Raw genomic sequence first — 19,936 nt, forward strand, 5'->3', positions numbered from 1 at the left:
CGTCTATTCAATTTTCACAACGCAATCTCAATTATTTACCCTTCATTTTTTTTCCCAGGATACATCTTTGTGAAGTATCTTATAAGTATCTGTGTCTATTCAATTCTCTCTTGGATGCAATCCACATGCTCTTTAATTATTCACAAATTGAATTTGAATCAATTTTTGATCCAGTGACTTTATAGGGACTGTCCGCAGTCCGCTAGTTGATGCTTGGTAGAGAAATGAGAGTAGGAGCTTTCCAACTTGAACTTGACGCTAATAGCAAATCGATATATTCGTCCTTGTGAGATTTAGATATTGTAGAGCTCCAATAATTCTCTGGAATTGTGACATCGGTATAAGTCTTGCAGTGGAGGATGGTTATGCTCATTTTAACATTCCTAAGATCGAATTGAAGAGTATGCTCAAAAGAGTATTTAGTTATCATTTCTCATGTTAGTATAAAAACAAATTTATGAGAACCAAATTATAGGTCTTGTAAATATTGGTCATAGTCCAGTTCATACATAAAGCCAAATTGAACACAAAAATAGTTTGATGAACTGAACCTAACTGTTTAAAATTTATGAGAACCAAACTAAACTGATTCTGATCTTTAGTGCAATGCTAAACCAACTCGAAAACAAAGAATGACATAGGCACTGATCCTTATCCTCCTAATCTTGTGATTTTTTTCTTTGAGGTCACAATGTGAGTATACATGAAGTCAATGTCTGACATGATTAAAATGTTAAGAAAAACTGACGAATGATATAAGTATTGAGAACTTGTGACTTCAATTTGATCTTTTCTTAATTTAATTTATATCTAAGTATTTGTACCCTTGCTTTTCCAGTTGCTTTTTCATGTAGTTAGTATCATGTAGAAATCTAAAATACTAAAAAAAAAAAAAATGATATTCCTAGTTTCTTCCAAAATGTAATAAATAAATTAAAATACTTGTGAGTAGAACGCATGGGAAAATGACATGTATTTTTTTACTTGTAGAATACTTCATTAATCTTTATTGCATAAATATATTACACAGAATACAAAAGGTATTACAAATTACAACACTCAACAAGAGACTAGTGCACAAATGACATAACCATAGATTTCAAAGATACACCCCAACAATCTATTTCCTAGAAGATAGTTTGTCCTCGGCCATCAACATCTCTCTAAACGCTCAATTTGACCGGATTACACAATCCAGATGTGTAAAACAAGGTGCCTTTTGCACGTCTGAATTGTATAATTAAGGCAAATCAAGTGTTTTGAGACAAATCAAGTGTTTTGAGTTATGTTGGGAGCGAGGAGAAATCATGTTCCTAGATTTACAATGCAAATAATTCACAAACCCTTCATTAAAGAAGATAAATTCCATTCATCTTCCTAGAGTAGTTCTTTGACTGCACACCTTAATCAGATTCACCGCCAACGCACTATCGAGTACCCTTTAGCGAAGATGCCCCCTATATAATAGTTTAAGTGTTAAAAGTTGAAAGTTGAAACACAATATCATGAAAGACAACTTTTGAACATAAATAAATGGCTTATCACTATCATGAAACATAGATAGATAGAAACATATACTTATTTTAATGGAAGTAAGAAAAAAATTCTTTAAACTCTTAAAAATTACTAAGAACATATTATATAAGAAACTGTAGAGACTAAAAATGAACAATATTTCAATAAAAATTATATGTAAAAAATATATTATTAGATAATAAACTTATATATCATGATGACCATTTGATGTTAAATGTAAGTATATATGAGATGTATAAAGTTAAAGTATTATTACCAGTTAACCATTTAGCCCCCATCTGCATTTGACGTAAATTTTATCCATGAAATTGTTCATGAACTTGAAATAAGCATGTCTCCAGGAACGCTTGATTAGGATTGAGCCAAATACTCCCCAGAAGCCAATGATAAATCCAAATGTCAGACTGATGTAAAATCCACGGTTGAGAAGCAAATCTTCATCGTCTTGAACTTCTACATTTGATTCATGTGGTGGTTTCCCTTCAACATACATTTTTACAAGTGGTGGTCCACAAAGATCAAGATTATCATCGTAACTTGAGGCATTGAAACTTTGTAATTGTGTACTCTTGGGAATTTCTCCTGATAATTGATTATGTGACAAATCTAACACACCAAGCCGGTCTATTTGAGAAAGACTAGATGGAATTGAACCAAGCAAATTGTTTCGTGACAAATCAAGAAAGTCAAGTGATGCTAGCTTTCCAATATTTGAAGGAATTTTCCCTGTCAAGTTGTTTCTTGATAAATTCAATGAGACCAATTGAATCAAATTTGCTGTTTCTGGTGGAATCTCTTCTGTGAAGTGATTGCTGGATAGATCTATGCTTTTTAGTAGAAACAAGCCATTGTTGTTGAACACAGCTTCTACACCTTTCCATGTCAAGAATGCACTCCATTTATACTCAATATATCCCATGTGTGTATGAACCCAATGATCGGCAAAACCTTGTGGTGGATCTTTTTGAGTCATCAAAGTGAAATTTTTAATGCATTTGGGAATCCATCCAGAGAGATTGTTCAATGAGAGATCAAAGACTCGAATGTTTTGTAGATAGCAAAGTTCGAATGGTAAACTTCCAAATAAATGATTCCTTTGTAAACTTAAAACTTTAATTCACTTCCAATCCAATAAGGAATGAGTCCTTCTAGTCTATTGTCTCTCATATCAAGCATTACCAACTTTGTGCAGTTCATTAAATAGGACGGGATCTCCCCTGTCAAGTTGTTGTTCCTCAATAATAATGCTTGCAGTTCTACAAGTGATCCCATTGAGTTAGGAATCTTACCTGAAAAATTGTTATGGCTCAAATCTACATAAACTAATGACTTGAAGTTGCTCCAAGAATCTGGAATTCGTCCAGATAATATTGATTACTCGAAAGGTCAAACTGGCCTAACATTGCATCTATACCATTTGCACATAGGAATGGGCGAGAATCTGAGAATTTGTTTTTGGACAAATCTATAAGTGCAGAACCTTGTAGAAATGGTGGAATAGGCCCTTCAAATTCATTTGATGAAAGAGATAAAAGAGAACAATGATTGTTTACTTGAAGATTTGGAATTAATCCTTTGAGATTGTTGTTTGAAATGTTGATGCTTTTGCACTCTGATAAAAGAGAACAATGATTTTTTACTTGAAGATTTGGAATTAATCCTTTGAGATTGTTGTTTGAAATGTTGATGCATTTGCACTCTTGTGATGATAGTATAACCCAAAACCACTCTGGAACATTATCTGAAATTCCAGCATTCGAAATATCAAGATCCTGCAGGTATTTTTGTGTCTGAATCCATTTAGGAAATGTAGGACCATGTTTGCAAGAGTTCTTTTCAGTAATTTCTTCTTTTCATCTTTAATGACCAAAGCAAAGGACATGTATATAATCTTATAATTTAAGCACAAAATAGATCCAAAATTTGTTATTAACACTATTTTTACTTCAGTTACTTCAACTGCCAGCTAACTTGGTTCGACAATTATTATCCCGCGCTGCAGCGCAAACTATGAGGAGGGCGTTCTTTTTTGATTTTTTTTCATTCTCAGTAAGGTAATTGGAAAACATTTAGAACATTGTGACTTGAATTTTCAACTTTTCTTAAATTAAGTTATGCATAAGTATTTGTACCTTTTCTTTTTCAGTTGGTTTTCATGTTGTTAGTATCATGTAGAAAAGTAAAATACTATAAAAAGTATACTTATTTTCTACCAGAACGTAATAATAAATGAAGGTCTAGTTTGAAAATTTAAATGATTGATTTTAATGAATTTTTATAGAAGAAAATACTTCTGCGTTGAGTCCATGAGAAAAATGACATTTACGATTGATTCTTACATGGAATGCGAAAAAATGGAGTGCGAAAAAATGCAAAGTTAAAAACTCCCTCCGTCGGCTATAATTTCTCAATCTTTCCAAACAGAGTGCGAAGTTTTAACAATAGATTCTTACATGTTGTGTTAAGTTTTACTGTCATGTATACTTATGTTTTAGATAACAATGAACTTTAAAGATGTTTCGCAGAAGATAAAAATGTATTACATTATTAACAGTTAGATACACATAGGACTATATATAGGAAAATTTGTTCCAACCAACTGATACTGCTACGGAAGGCCGAAATCGATCCAATGAGATCAGTTTGAGTTTTCCATAATCCTTCCTTTCCAAATAAAGTTATATAGATACAGACGAATGATTTTTAATCATATTTCTAACAGTAAGAGACTAAGAAACATGGCAACGAACGGATCAAGGTAAGGCGGAACACAGATTTCACGCACCTGACGGTTTTCAGAAATGTGGCGGTGCGAGACATGTCGACAGTTATTTATTGGGTTTTTGGATGATCTCTGGGACGATGTTCTGATGGTGTGAACGGTTATGTGTGATCTGTCACATAAGGTGGTGAACGGTTATGTTCTGATGTTCTGATGGGAGGAATATAACTGAATGGAGAAAAGGAAAATGACATTACTATGAATAAAAAAGTTTTTAACCAAGGCAGCAATGGACGACGGCCGCTGCGGAGGTTTTTATGTGCAGCTTGTGATACCATATAGAAAAATGCTTTCCATTAAACAAGGCATGGTTACTTACAAGTTACAACACTAATTTTACAAGTTCTAAATCATAAACAATTTAATGGAAGTATGATACTTTTTTCCTTCTCAAAAGTATCATTATGTTTTTTTATTGAGCTTCATATATTATACAGAAGCTTGTAAGAAACCAAAAACCACTACAGTCATAATGTAAACTTCTAAAGCTTCTATGAAAATTAGAGTAAAAGTTCAGTACAAACCTAAGATCGAATTGAAGAATATGTACAAACTTCAGTTAAACCATGTTTTCGTTGATGTAAAAAACCAAACTTGAGTGTTGCTTAGCGGTGCTACGCAAAACCCCGTCACATATAATTATTCATTTTTGTCTTAACTTTTAGTCATTTTACGATAGAATTTAGATGCTTTCTAATTATTCATTTTAACATTCCTAAGATCAAATTGAAGAGTATGTTCAAAAGAGTATGTTCATAATATATGTCACTTCATTCTTTGAGAACAAAGAAATAGCTTATAACATATAGGCCTGGTCATGGTTCTAGTTCGGTGCACTGCTAAACCAAATTGAACTTATGAAATAGTTTCATGAACTGAACCTAACTGTTTAAAATTTACAAGAACCTAAATAAACTGATTATGAACTTCGGTGCACTGATAAACCAGATTGAAAATAAAGAATGACATAGGCACTGATTCTTTGAGGTCACAATGTGAGTATATATGAAGTCAATGTCTTTTCCGACCATTCCACTTCATAGTCATTACGCAGTCTTTTCCGACCCTCAGTCGCATCAATTCCGTTTGGCAACCTATGTCAACAATTTGGTTATTCTCAGTTTGGTTCATTATTTTATTGTAACTGGACTGAGAAACTTGGGAAAAGGAAACTAATTACACTGCACAGATCCTCCCATTAAGCATAACTATTCTGATAATAAAGATATGAAACTTGAAATGGTTGATGTACTTTCTGTCATACAGGGAGACACAAATCCTCCCATTCAAGACTCGAAGCCACCGAACCATTTTCACAAACACATACGAGTTCTTAGTCATAAACAAATTCACATTTTGTCACCAGTATCCCACCAGCCCCCACCAATGTTTTTACTTGTAGAATACTTCACCAATGTTTATTGCATGAATAAATTACAGAGAATACAAAAGGTATTGCAAGTTACAGCTCAATTCAACACGATACTAATACATAAAAGATAAATAACATAACCATATAATATATTACAAAGAGACAGCCCACCATTTTATTTCCTAGAGGATAGTTTCTCCTCGCCCTTCAACATCTCGCAAAACACTCAATTGGTCTGGATTACACAGTCCTGACATGTAAAACGGGGTATCTTTTGCATATCCTGATTTTGTAATTGAGACAAATCAATTGCTTTGAGACGTATTGGGGGCAAGGAGAAAGCTTCTTCTCAGAGTTACAATACAAATAATTCACAAACCATTTATAAAAGAGGAGAAACTATTCATCTTCCTGCAGAAGGACTTTGATTGCACACCTTAATATGATCCACCGACATAGTATCAAGTACCCTTTATTGAAGATGCACAAGATTTTGCCACCCTATATAATAGTTTAAGTGTTAACCACTTTAGATATAAAGTCTAAAATATAAAATTTTAAAAAAGTTGAAACTTAAAACACAATATCATGAAAGATAACTTTTGAACATATATGGCTTACACTATCATGAAAGATAACTCTTCAAAATTACTAAGAACATTATTTAAGAAACTGTACAATATATGTATAAAAATATATTCTAAAATACAAATGAATAGTATTATAGTGGAAATTATATGCAAAATAATTATTTTAAGATACTATAATGATCTATTATGATGACTATTTGATGTTAAATGTAAGTATATATGACAGGTCTAAAGTTAAAGTATAATTACCAGTTAGCCTTTGAGCCCCCATCTGCATTTCACGTAAATTGTATCCACTAAATTGTTCATGAACTTGAAATAAGCATGTCTCCAAGAACGTTTGATTAGGATTGAGCCAAACACTCCCCAAAAGCCTATGATAAATCCGAATGTCAGACTGATGTAAAATCCACGATGGAGAAGCAAATCTTCATCTTGAATTTTTACTTTTGCTTCACGTTGTGGCTTCCGTTGGACACACAGTTTTGCAAGTGGCGGCCCACAAAGATCAAGATTATCTTCATAAGATGAGGCATTGAAACTTTGTAGTTGTGTACTTGTTGGAATCTCACCAGATAATTGATTATGTGACAAATCTAACACACTAAGCCGATCTATTTGTGAGAGACTAGGAGGAATTGAACCATGCAACTTGTTTCGTGACAAATCAAGAAAGTCAAGTGATGTTAGCTTTCCAATATTTGAAGGAATGTTCCCTGTGAAGTTGTTTCTTGATAAGTTCAATGAGACCAATTGAATCAAATTTGCTATTTCAGGTGGAATCTCTCCAGAAAAGCGATTGTTTGAGAGATCTATGCTTTTTAGAAGAAACAATTCATTGTTGTTGAAAACTTGTTCTACACCTTTCCATGTCAAGAATGCATTCAATTGATAGTCTATCTCATAAGTCTGGATAATAATATAGTGATCGGTAAAACCTTGTGATGAAGTTTTTTGAGTCATTGAAGTGAGATTTTTAATGCATTTGGGAATTCGTCCAGATAGATTGTTGAATGAGAGATCAAAGAGTTTAATATTTTGTAGATAGCAAATTTCAAATGGTAAACTTCCAAAGAAGTTATTCCTTTGTAAACTTAAAACTTGCAACCTTTTTAATTCACTTCCAATCCAGTAAGGAATGAGTCCTTGTAATCTATTTTCTCTCAAATCTAGCATTACTAACTGTGTGCAGTTCATTAAGGAGGAAGGGATCTCCTCTGTTAAGCTGTTGTTCCTCAATAGTAATGCTTGCAGTTCTACAAGTGATCCCATGGAAGAAGGAATCTTCCCTGAAAAATTGTTGTGGCTCAAATCTACATAAGCTAATGATTTGAAATTGCTCCAACAGTCTGGAATTCGTCCAGATAATTGATTATTCGAAAGGTCAAACTGGCCTAACATTGCATCTATACCATTTGCACATAGGAATGGAAGAGAATCAGTGAATTTATTTTTGGACAGATCAATAAGTGTAGAACCTCGTAGAAATGGTGGAATAGGCCCTTGAAATTCATTTGATGAAAAATCTAAAAAAGAACAACGATTTTTGACTTGAAGATTTGAAATTGATCCTTTGAGATGATTGTTTGAAATGTTTATGCTTCTGCACTCTTGTGATGATAATTTAGCCCAAAACCACACTGGAACATTATCTGAAATTCCAGCATTCGAAATATCAAGATTCCCGTATTTTTGTGTATGAATCCATTTAGGAAATGTAGGACCAACTTTGCATGATCTCAATCCTATATAGTGCAGTTGAAAAGGTGGGACCCAGTTTTCGGTAAATCTCAATGCTAGTGGGTTGTCAAACAAATATAAATATCTTAACATTGACATACCAGATAAATGGAAGTCAGAGATCACACCACTTAAAGAGTTCGAATGCATGCTCAGTGTCCTTAGTGTAGTTGGAAATCGAATATCATCAAATATCTTCCCATTTAGTTTGTTTTCAGAAATATCAAATATTTCCAATGATGAGAATATTGAGAGATCAGGTAGTGTGCCATTGATTTGATTCATGCTTAGGTATAATTCTTGGAGTGTGTATCTAGCACATCTAGATAGGTGATTAATTAATACTTGAAGCTCACCACTGAAACTGTTATAGGACAGATCCAATGATTTCAACTTACATGCATTTATCCAAAATGATTTTGGAATCCCCCCTTCCAAATAGTTTGATGCAATGGATAAACTCTCCAACTGAAATGGCAAGGTACTACCTTCAGGAATCTGTCCACTCAGCTTATTATCAGAAATATGTAATGTTTTCAATGATGAGAATATAGAAAGGTCGGGTAGTGTTCCAGTGATTCCATTAACACTGAGGTCTAACACTTGAAGTGAGTTTCTAACACAACCACTAGACAAATTTTGAAGAATTGTTTGAAGGTCTTCTGTGAAATTGTTTGCAAGCAGATTTAAAGAACGTAAGGCGCATAAATTCATGAAGGATTTAAATGCCACACCCTTCAATTTATTATTTGATAGGTCAAGAAACTGAAGCGAGTTCATCACTGTGCCATAACCATGTGATAGGGGAGCCTCCAAGTGGTTGAAAGAAAGGTCAAGCTCAACAAGATTGGAACTTATGTTTGACAATGAATGGAATATCATGAATGATGTGAAGCTGTTACCAGATAATCTTAGTTCTCTCAATTTTGGAATCCTATAGGAAAAATGATTTGATGGGAAATCCACCATTTGATTACCACTAAGGTCAAGCTCAACAAGATTGGAACTTATGTTTGACACCCACTGGAATATCAAAGATGACGCAAAGTTGTTTTCAGAGAGATCAAGGATAGAAAGAGAAGTGGAAAAGTTGAACTTGGATTGACTCAAGGAATGGATAAAATGATCAGAAAGTCCACAATGTTTTAAACTCAGTTCTCTCAATTTTGGTAACTTACCAACCATTTGCAACCAACTTTTAGATTTGTTAAGATTAGATATTGACAACATGTGAAGATGGGTTAAAGAAGTAAGATTAGACAACCACTGACCTCCTTTGTGATCCCTGTTGAGATGGAATGCTTCCTTCCAAGATAAAGCTCTTGTAGGCTCGTAAGCTTTCCAAGTTGAGATGGAATGCTTCCTTCCAAACCATTCCAGCTGAGATCAAGAAATTGCAAGTTGGAGAGATTTCCAAGTTGAGATGGAATGCTTCCTTCCAAATCATTGTAGCTGAGGTCAAGAAACTGCAAGTTGGAAAGATCTCCAAGTTGATGTGGAATCAAACCATTTAGAAGATTCCCTGAAAGATTCAAGTATTTCAAATGTGAAAGATACTCAAATGGAATAGAAATTTGTCCGCCAAAATTACAATATGAAAGATCAAGGTATCTTAGGTTTCTTAAAGATCCAAAGAAACCTGGGATATAATTGCCTTCAAAATTATTTCCACCAAGGTTCAAATACTTTAATTGCTGCAACTCCATCAGTGACTTATGGATATCACCTCTGATATGAAATGTATTACCATCATGGTTGCTTAAATAATCATAATCATAATCATAAGCATAATCATAATCTCCTTGAAGGTCGAGCATAAGTACATGGCCAGTTATGTTGCTGCAACCAACTCCCTTCCATTGGCAGCAATCTTCTGTTCTCCAAGATGACAACATGTTGTCATATACATCAATAACACCAGCCTTAAATTGAAGGAGTGCTTGCCTCTCACTTTGAATGCACCTAACGACCTCTTTTGAGCAAACAAGCTGGTCTGCTTGCAACACGAAACAGATGAGAAATATTGTTTGAATCAAATTCAAACAAAATGGATTCATGATTGACATTGTGGTCATCACAAGTTATGTTTTGTTTCAAGATATGTATGTAATTTAATTAAATATTGGGTGTACTTAATTTCAGTGCCAATAGCTGAATTTATAATAATTACATTGTGGTCATGATTCATTGTTGCCAAAAACCATAAGGAAAAACGACAAGAGTAAAGATAACATAGAAGACTTTAGAGTCTTTCATAAAAGACAAAACAAAAGAAATATAATCACCCGTAATTAATAATTATATGATTCATCGAATTTTCCTTTGTAATCTTTTTGTTTTGATTTATGTTATACGATATACAATAGTTTGATTTTTAACTAGTCAAAATGAAATTTATATACCATAAAAACGGTACCCCCTAACACAAGAAGTACAAGTGTTGAAAAAGAGTTTTACAAAAATAACACGAAAAAAGAAGAAACGAAGCTGCTTAAAGGTTTACCTCATGCGTGCCACCATCATGAAAATCGAAAGTTAAACAAAGATACTCCTTTTGCTTAAAACAATATTTTTTTTCTCATAACATGAATTGTGGTCTTTAATGGTTTAGAAAATCTTCCCAGAACACTAAAATAAAGACTCTGTTCAACAAACAAAAGTGGCTCACGGAAAAAATATTAAATTATTGCCACACTAACATCCAAACCTTTCCAAAGAAGTCGAAAATTATTAATATTTTTATAAATATTTGTATTTTTACATAAATGATACACAATAACTTAAATGTAAATTGGGTAAATAGATTATAGAACACACAAACATTATTAATATTTTTATAAATATTTGTATTTGTTTTACATAAAACGTTTTTGGAACGGTATCCTATATCTATACCAATATATAAAGGTAATACATCAAAAATTTAGCCTAGACTTTTCTTTAAATTCTGTTATTATTTTTTGTTAACTTTTAACGGAATTCTTCAATAGGCAAAAGATAAACCTTCTTTTTTGTTGATTTTTAAAATTTCAGGGTTCACGAACAATGCCTTTACTCACCTCCTTGCTGGCTTAGAAATGGATCTCTTTTTTTTTTTTTTTTTTTTTTTTTTTGACATTAAAGACAATTTCATTAACGAAAGTCTGGCAATAAATCAAATGCCAAGACTGGAGAAATACATGGCGGAGTTTCTTCGACCCATATAGAATCTAAATTCTTAAGAGCATATTTAGCTAAATAATGAGCAGTTTGGTTGGCTTCACGCCTAACATGCAAAAAATTTAAACTACGAAAACTACCCTTAAAACTAATGCAATCTCGAATAATAGAGCCAACATAGTTGGGAGATTGTTGGTGAGCATCCAACGCTGAAACCACATTAGAAGCATCTGATTCTGCTATAAGATTCAGAAAAGACAAGTCTTCTGCAAATTCCAAACCCTTCCGCATAGCTAAGGCTTAGAAATGGATCTTTGGAAGAAGAAAACAAACGATAAGAGTAAAGATAATTTAGAAGACTTTAGAGTCTTTCATTTTATTTTTTTTTTAGAGAAAATAACTTATATCATTTCATTAAGAATTAAATTGGTGATACATGCTGGAACATCATCAAAGACGTGGAAGTTAGTACTAGATGTGGCTGCCCTAACTAATACATGTGCAACCTCATTCGCTTGCCTCCTAATAAAAAAACAAAACATGGAGACTTGGAAAATTATCACGTATTTTCTATAGTCCTAATAATTAATCAGAAATTATAATTTTTCTGGTTCTAATAATTTTGTTTGATGGATTCTGGTCCTAATAATTATCACACAAATTATCACGTATAGATTTTTGTTCCTAATTACTTAAATATCAATGTATTGTTTGTGGTCCTAATTACTTTTTTTTTTAAGGATGTGGTCCTAATTACTTGGAAAGTTATGTATCAATAGCTGAAGAAATCCTTTTTAATGGTTCTAATAATTACTTAAAAATGATAACTTTTCTGTTAACAGATGTTCTTACGTATTTTTGGTCAAAAAAAGATATTCTTACGTGTTTCTCCAAAAAAAAAATGTGTCATTAAAAATAGATATTTTTGTGTCAAAAAATATTAAATGTTTTTGTCAGTACAAATATAATATTATTATATAGTGTGAAAATATTACTAGTAATTTTTATTTTAACAAGCTAAAATGAAATTTATATATCATGAAAAAAAAAAAGTACATGGATTGAACAAGAGAGTCTTCCAACATTAACATGAACAAAAAAAGAATCAAAGCTACTAAAAGGTTAAACCTGCCACAATAAACGTATTAAGCCACTAATTGTGAAAATCAAAAGCTAAACAAGTAGTATAATTAACTTTCAACTATCACAACGATAACAATTTAACTCTTTCCCGAAGTTGAGCAATAGACACTTCCTTTTGCTTAAAACAACAATTATTCCTTTCTTTTCAAATTATCCACACACTAGCAAGCCACACAACAAAAATCTTGGTCCGTAATGGTTTATAAAATTTTGCCAGAGTGCCAAAATGAAGACTGTGATACAACAAACAAAAATGGCTCACTGAAAAAATACCAAATCATTGATGCATTAAAATCCAAAGCTTTCCAGAAAAGTTGCAACCTAAGAATAAGTGATTCACAATTTTCGCATCCCCTAAAAATAAATGATAGTAACATAAATGTAAACTAGTAAAAAAAAACCTGTGCTGACGCACAGGTAGAGTAAAAATATTAATCATATAATTTTTTATGAATATATTAATTAGGATATATGGAATATGTAATATATATATATATATATATAGAGAAATGCTATGGACACACCCTCAAACACTCTCTTCTAACACTCTCCAATAGCATGAGGCCACCTCACCTCCAAATTTTATTCTTTGACTGGTTAACCTGTTCTATAGGTTGAGAAACAACAATCCTTTCTATTTTTTAATATTTTCTTTTATTTAGACTCCGACTGCGTCTTCATCGTGATTACCTTGATCTCTGCAGATCTGCCATGAGTACCAACACAGATAAATCAAAATTATTCTCATGAAAAAGTCAGAGTCTAAATAATTATTCCTACAAATCTGTCATGGGTCTAAGGGGTAGTCGAAAAACGTGAAACCAACAGGAAGCTTGTGGCATGAGAGAGAGAAAGATTCAAGCTTTAATGGAGTTTAATTAAAAAGATTCGAGCTTTGATGTTTGAATTGAAGAAAAATTGGGAAGACAGATTGTGGGGATTGAAATTTGATGAAAAAACATTGTGGGAATTGAAATTTAAACCGTAAAAATGGGTTAAGAATTTTATCCAAAGTAAAAAAATGTTTGTATGAATTATGTTTTCTATGGTAATGATTTTGGGTTCCATTGTTGAATCTTAAACTTGTAGTGGGTGGGAGGTTGAAGCACAGGAAGATGAAAACCTTTTTAATGGTTACTTTGTAAAAAAAAAAAAAAGTAATAAATCTAATGAAGGAAGGTAGAAACCGGTAGCAAGTCATGGTGTAAAAAAAGTGATTGACATGGCAAATTATGATTGGAGTGTGTTAGAGGGGTGTGTTAGAGGGTGTGACTCTAGCATTCCTTATATATATATATATATATATATATATATATATATATATATATATATATATATATATATATATATATATATATATATATATATATATATATATATGGTTTTGCTAGAAGCCACCTATGAAGGTGTCTTTTAGCAAGTCACACATCAAGGTGTGATTTCCACTTTTTAGTTATAACTTTGCTAAAAGACATCTTCATAAAAATTAGTTGGAGTCTTTTAGCAAATGCTCATATAATAACTTGCTAAAAGACAACTTCATAAAAGGTGTCTTCTAGCAAAACTCATATATATATATATATCGTTCACAAATATTGGTTCCATATTTTTTTTTTTATATTTATCATTCACAGATATTGGTCCTGTATTTTTATATTTTTCATTCACAAATCTTAGTCCCATGTTTTTAATATTTATTATTCACAGATATTGGTCTCATGTTTTTTATATTTATCATTTACAAATCTTGTTCCCGTGTTTTTTTTAATTTATAAGTCACCAATAATTTTGGTCTCATGCTTTTTTTAAATTTACCATTAGGAAATTTTGGTTCCGTTTATATTTATCATTCATAAATTTTGGTCTGTATTTTTTATATTTATCATTCATAAAGTTTGGTTCTGTATTTTTTATATTTATCATTCACAAATCTTAGTCCCGTGTTTTTTATATTTACCATTCACAAATCTTGGTCCCGTGTGTTTTTTTATATTTATCATTCAGAGATCTTGATCCCGTGTTTTTTTTTTTTTAATTTATAAGTCACAAATTTTGGTCTCATGCTTTTTGTAAATTTATGATTCGGAAATTTTGGTTCCGTTTTTTTATATTTATCACTCATAAATTTTGGTACCCCCTAAAACAAGAAGTACAAGTGTTGAACAAGAGTCTTACAAAAATAACACTAACAAAAAAGAAACGAAATAAAGATACTTAACTTTCAACCACAAGAACGATCATAATTTAACTCTTTCCAACAATTGAGCAAACTATTCCTCCTTTTGGTTAAAACAAATTTTATTTTATTCTTTTCAAATTATGGTCTGTAATGATTTAGGAAATATTCCTAAAGCACTAAAATGAGAGATATTCTTCCATGGTCACAAGACCAAATCAATAGTGTTTGGACACACACATAAAAAGATAGTCCTTAAAATATTCAATCATTTTTTTATCAATTTCCTCTTTACTATTAAAAAAATATTTTTTTATGTGTGTGTGACCAAACACTTTTTATTTAGTCATGTGACCATATTAGAATTTCTCCTAAAATGAAGACTCTGTTCAACAAACAAAAGTAGTAACATCCAAACCATTCCAAAGAAGTCGAAAGCTAAGCATAAATGATACACAGTAACTTAAATGTAAATTCGGTAAATAGATTATAGAACACACAAACATCATTAATATTTTTATAAATATTTGTATTTGTTTTGAAAATTCCAGGGTTCACGAACAATACCTTTACTGGCTTAGAAATGGATCTTTTAGCTGTCTTTATCGATTCTCACGTTGATGTTGATGTATTTGGAAGAAAAAAGACGATAGGAATAAAGATAACGTAGAAGGACTTTAGAGTCTTCCATACAAAACAAAACATGGAGACTTGGAAAATTATCACGTAATTTTTATGGTCCTAATAATTACTTAGAAATTATAATTTTTCTCGTCCTAATCATTTTTTTTCAAGGATTCTGGTCCTAATAATTATCACACAAATTATCACGTATATACTTAGAAGTTACTTAAATATCAATGTATTGTTTGTGGTCCTAATTACTTGGAAAGCTATGTATCAATATCTGAAGCAATCCTTTTTTATGGTCCTATAGTAATTACTCAAAAATGATAATTTTTCTTTTAACAGGTATTCTTACATATTTTTTGTCAAAAAAAAGATATTCTTACGTGTTTCTCAAAAAAAAAAAAATCTGTCATAGTAAAAATAGATATTTTTGTGTCAAAAAATATAAAATGTTTTTTTCAGTACAAATATAATATTATTATATAATATTATATTTAAGTTAACACCAAATCTCAATCCTCCATTTAAGTTTGATCAAAGGCTCATGATTATAATTTAATGGTCTCTAGAAATGCTCAAATTTGTTGGTGTACTGAATCTCACTCTTTATTTTCATTTTCTGCAAATGTATCTCGCTCTTTATTAATTGTGTATACATATATACACAATTTTTTTGTTCTTTCTAAATATAGTCCTACATTTAAATTCTAATTATTTAAACTCAGCGTAACTTTTATTAAATTTATTAAATAATTGTCAATGAAGGTTGTCTCACTTGATAAGTAGCTAACTCAGGTGCAAGCCCGTGGCTTCAGTTGTAGATGTCGATAGAACATATTTTGTGGGTTATCTCTAAGTACCTATGCAAAGCTCTTTAAGCTTGAGGTCTGCCCTAACTCAAATGAGCACCAAAAGCTCAACTATACTTTTTGTGACCAATTTTTTTATTAAATAATTCATATTTTAAAGTATAAATTGATAGAGTAAACTTCAATTTTGATTAAAATTGAAATATTTATTCTAATCAATTTTATATATGCGTAAACATTTTTTACTTACATCATATTCATTCTAAACACATATTCATGATTATTATTTCAACCTACACAAATATAATTTATTTATTTTATATTTTAGTTAGATGTTAATGGTTAATTTAATAAATTGTGCGTTTTAATGAGTAATCTTTTTTCTTTTATTATTTCAGATATATATGAATTTTAATGAATATTATACATATAATCTCAACTGTAATATTATATATGCAATCTGGGCAACGCGGAAAAATGCACTAGTTATATTATATGAAATATAGACAATATAAAACCAAAATATGAAACTTTTAGATAAAATAGAACATGTAAACAATTTATCACGATCAATTAAAATTAATTTTTTCGATTTTTGAAATATAAAATCTTCAATTCGATTTTTTGAATATGGTTAATGTTATATTTTAAAAGATTTTGAATGGTTAATGTTGGTATGTTACTTGTTATGTGAATTTTCTCCTTGTCATGGTCTTCGTGAGCTTAGCTTAGTTGGTGTGGACAATGCATAATATATACAAGGTCCGGGGTTCAAACCCCGACCACAAAAAAAAAAATTCTCCTTGCCATGACTTATTTCTCAGGACTTATATCTCGGGTGGTGTAGGTTTCGTCTATTTTTCTGGTGTTTTGGTCACCTAGAGGGAGGGATTGTTTTCTTTATTTATTTATTTTTAGGATGATGTTGTAGGTGCTTTTTGTTATTTTTCTTCAAAGATGGGCTATGAGGTTTTTTTTAGGTCCTATACACTCTTTTTTTTAACGAAGATCCTATACACTTGTACATTTGTTCTACTTTCTTCTTTCAAATACCGAACCAGACCAAACAAATCTGTTATTGATATGAATTTGACCACGATCCTGATTGGAAATAAAAATGGATCAACACCATTAATAAAAAGAGTAAAGACCACGTGATGACTTAATAGTCTTTTAAAAAATAAAAACAAAAATACAGACTTGGAAAAGTCTTGCTCTATTACTATTCAAAGACTGTTGTCATCCACATGTGTGTTTATTCTATTGTCCTCTAACTTATCAGCATTATGTGAATTGGTCATAGTAAGGGAATTTTGTGTTAACGGAACTTATCAGCATTATGAGACAACTTTCTCTCTCATACTCACATTATGGTCTTATTCTCTCTCTTTCTTTTTATCACTCTATTATTGTTCACCAATCAAAAAAGAGAAAAACAAAGTTGTTCTTAAAAGTTGTACTAAAGAGTTGTACAATTATCACTACTCTATTCATATTATCAAGAAATGATTTGAGATATATGATGATAGGTGTGAGTCAAGAGAGAAATAATTTTTGATAAGTGTGGACCATGTGGTCAAAATGTCAACTATTAAAAAAAGTGTTTTTAAATTTTGTGTGGGCACAAACCCACACATGTAACAACATGCATCCGTCCCTGGATGAAAACAAGCACAGTTAGAAAAATCAGTATCACAACAAAAGAACGACTTGGAAATTCTCCTGTCTTCGTGGCAATCAACATGTCAAGTAAATGACATGTCAAGTAATTGGTCGGTTGTTAAGTAATGACATAACGTCTCTCGAAACACTCAATTTCTCCAGGTGTCTTTTGCACGTCTGAATTGAATCGAATATTTTGAGACATGTTAGGGCAAGGAGAAATCATCTTCCTAGAGTTACAATGCAAATAAATCACAAATCATTCGTAAAAGAGGAGAAACCATTTATCTTCTTAGAGTAGGGCTTTAACTGTGTCCAAAATATTTCACCGCAACCTGATCATCCACAACCGACGCGCTTTCATTCCTGAAGATGCACAATGTTCTGCAGCCCCCGCTAGTATAAGCGTTAACCACTTATAACATATACATCTAGAATATAACTTTTTAACAAGTTGAAACTCGAAATACAAGATTAGCTAACGCATTTTCAGTGACATAACTTTTTAACATATATTGTTTCCACCATCAATATATATATATATATATATATATATATATATATATATATATATATATGTATGTATGTATATATCTATATATATGTGTGTGTGTATGTATATGTGTGTGTGTGTGTGGATTTCAATGGAAATTAAATTATGTCCTTTAAACTCCTTCAAATTACTAAGAACACATTATTTTAGAAACTAAAAAAGAAGTGTTTGAATAAAAATTACGGTGAATAATTTGTATTTAATGGAAGCATATATGAGAGTTTTATTACCAGTTAATCTTTCAGCCATCTTCTGCATTGCACGTAAACATTATTACCGGTTGCAAACATAAAAAATGGTTAGGAAGGAAATATTTTCTTTTACGCTAACAGAATAGGTACTTATTGTATTCCATTACTAACCTACATGCTATTTTGCAACTGCATATAAATATAGGATATCTATATTTAACTTGTACAGGAGCAATGGATGACTGGATGTGTGATCTGTCACTGAATGGAGAAAAGGAAAATGACATTACTAAGGCAGCAATGGACGACGGCTGCTCTGGAGGCTACTAGAGGTTTTTATGCGGAAGGAAGTCTCCAAACACCTGAAGCTCATGATACCATATAAAAAATGTGTTCGATTAATCGAATAAAAACAAGGCAGGATTACAACACTAATATATAGACATCTTATAGGGAGACACAAAGGCTGTATACGTAAATTCAGCACCCGGCAGCAATTCCTTCTACTGCCAGCTAACTTGGTATGAAAGTTAATATCCCGCGATAACTATTAGGCGGGTGTTTTTGTGAGATGGAAGTACAGGACCAACTGATTTTTTTTTTCGTCTCAGGAAGGTCATTGGAAAACATTGAATTTGAAAATTGAAATACTCAAAGATGTATTCATACCTTGGCTTTTCCAGTTGGTTTTAAAGAGTGTAAGAAGTTATATAATTCATGTTGTAAAAGTAATAAGAGATAGAGTTCAGAACTGCAAACACATGATGCGGTAGATTCATTACCTGAAGTCTGCACTTGAGTTTTAGATAAACCTTTGATAGTAATGACAGACAACGAAGGAACGAACTAGAAGTCGCATTTTCATTACCTAAAGTCTGTGTCATTTTAATAGAACTTATGGGAGGTGACAATAATTTTCCTTATTCTTATCATTCTCGTATTTCTCTGCAATTACTCTGCTGTAACTCTATATCAGTATTGTCAATTGTCATAAACTAACTATCTTAAGCTTTTAGGTGAAAGAAACATAAATAAATTTTTGTTGTATGTTCTTTGGGGTTGAAATGTGAACATAAATACATTTTAATTCCACCGGTCATGTGCTGAAATTCTGTTAGACAAATACATTCAAGGAGGCCGTACTGAATTAAGTGTTCTTATAGGTTATGGATGATGTAGAACCAGCTGAAACAGAACTGAATGGAGAAAAAGAAAATCAGAATATATATGGCAGTAAAAAATTAAATTTTGGATCATTATTGATTGATTTTTCCTATAAAAGAACCACGATTTGTAGTTTACACACAAAGAACAAACTATATCTATGCATTCTTATAATTCTCTATCATTATGGAATTTTCTTGACTTGATGGTTAACCTATGAAACTGGAACTTCTGTATGGAAAACCACTAAGCATTTTATATTATACGGAAGCTAAAAACCAAAAACTGCTTCAAATTAAAATTTTGAAACACTCTCGCACTATAATCATAATATAAACTTCTAAAACTTCTAGGAAAATGACAGTAAATAAATCAGTCAAGTCATGGCGTAGAAATATCTGGAATTCAATTGCTAACGTTATAGCAGCA

At 31.5% G+C, this 19,936-nt stretch overlaps 2 protein-coding genes and 1 pseudogene across 4 annotated transcripts; all 3 read right to left on the reverse strand.

Annotated features, from left to right (window-relative positions):
- Nucleotides 1–960: 960 nt before the first annotated feature.
- Nucleotides 961–3,072, reverse strand: LOC146914577 (receptor-like protein EIX2; annotated as a pseudogene). Its single transcript, XR_015014300.1, has 2 exons — nt 1,793–3,072; nt 961–1,457 (listed from the first exon to the last, which is right to left on the reverse strand). The product of XR_015014300.1 is annotated as a receptor-like protein EIX2 (transcript).
- A 2,635-nt stretch (nt 3,073–5,707) lies between these two features.
- LOC146914578 (receptor-like protein EIX2) lies at nt 5,708–10,150 on the reverse strand. Of its 2 annotated transcripts, XM_085717411.1 has the most exons (3): nt 9,660–10,150; nt 6,530–9,542; nt 5,708–6,191 (listed from the first exon to the last, which is right to left on the reverse strand). In XM_085717411.1, the coding sequence occupies exon 2, from the start codon at nt 9,248–9,250 to the stop codon at nt 6,533–6,535; it is 2,718 nt and encodes a 905-aa protein (XP_085573537.1). In that variant the 5' UTR covers nt 9,251–9,542; nt 9,660–10,150; the 3' UTR covers nt 5,708–6,191; nt 6,530–6,532. The 2 variants fall into 2 exon arrangements, with proteins under 2 accessions (XP_085573537.1, XP_085573536.1); XM_085717410.1 differs by having other exon boundaries at nt 6,530–10,150.
- LOC146914579 (receptor-like protein 13) lies at nt 5,708–10,150 on the reverse strand. The gene is made up of 2 exons (XM_085717413.1): nt 6,530–10,150; nt 5,708–6,191 (listed from the first exon to the last, which is right to left on the reverse strand). The coding sequence occupies exon 1, from the start codon at nt 10,093–10,095 to the stop codon at nt 9,262–9,264; it is 834 nt and encodes a 277-aa protein (XP_085573539.1). The 5' UTR covers nt 10,096–10,150; the 3' UTR covers nt 5,708–6,191; nt 6,530–9,261.
- Nucleotides 10,151–19,936: the final 9,786 nt, after the last annotated feature.

This window comes from Medicago sativa, chromosome 6 (assembly GCF_051527215.1).
Source record: "Medicago sativa cultivar Bolivia chromosome 6, Bolivia_mono, whole genome shotgun sequence".
NCBI classification, from domain to species: Eukaryota; Viridiplantae; Streptophyta; class Magnoliopsida; order Fabales; family Fabaceae; genus Medicago; species Medicago sativa.

Coding starts and splice junctions, on each gene's coding strand:
- LOC146914578 (XM_085717411.1), bottom strand. CDS start 9,250: ATGTTGTCAATATCTAATCTTAACAAATCTAAAAGTTGGTTGCAAATG.
- LOC146914579 (XM_085717413.1), bottom strand. CDS start 10,095: ATGACCACAATGTCAATCATGAATCCATTTTGTTTGAATTTGATTCAA.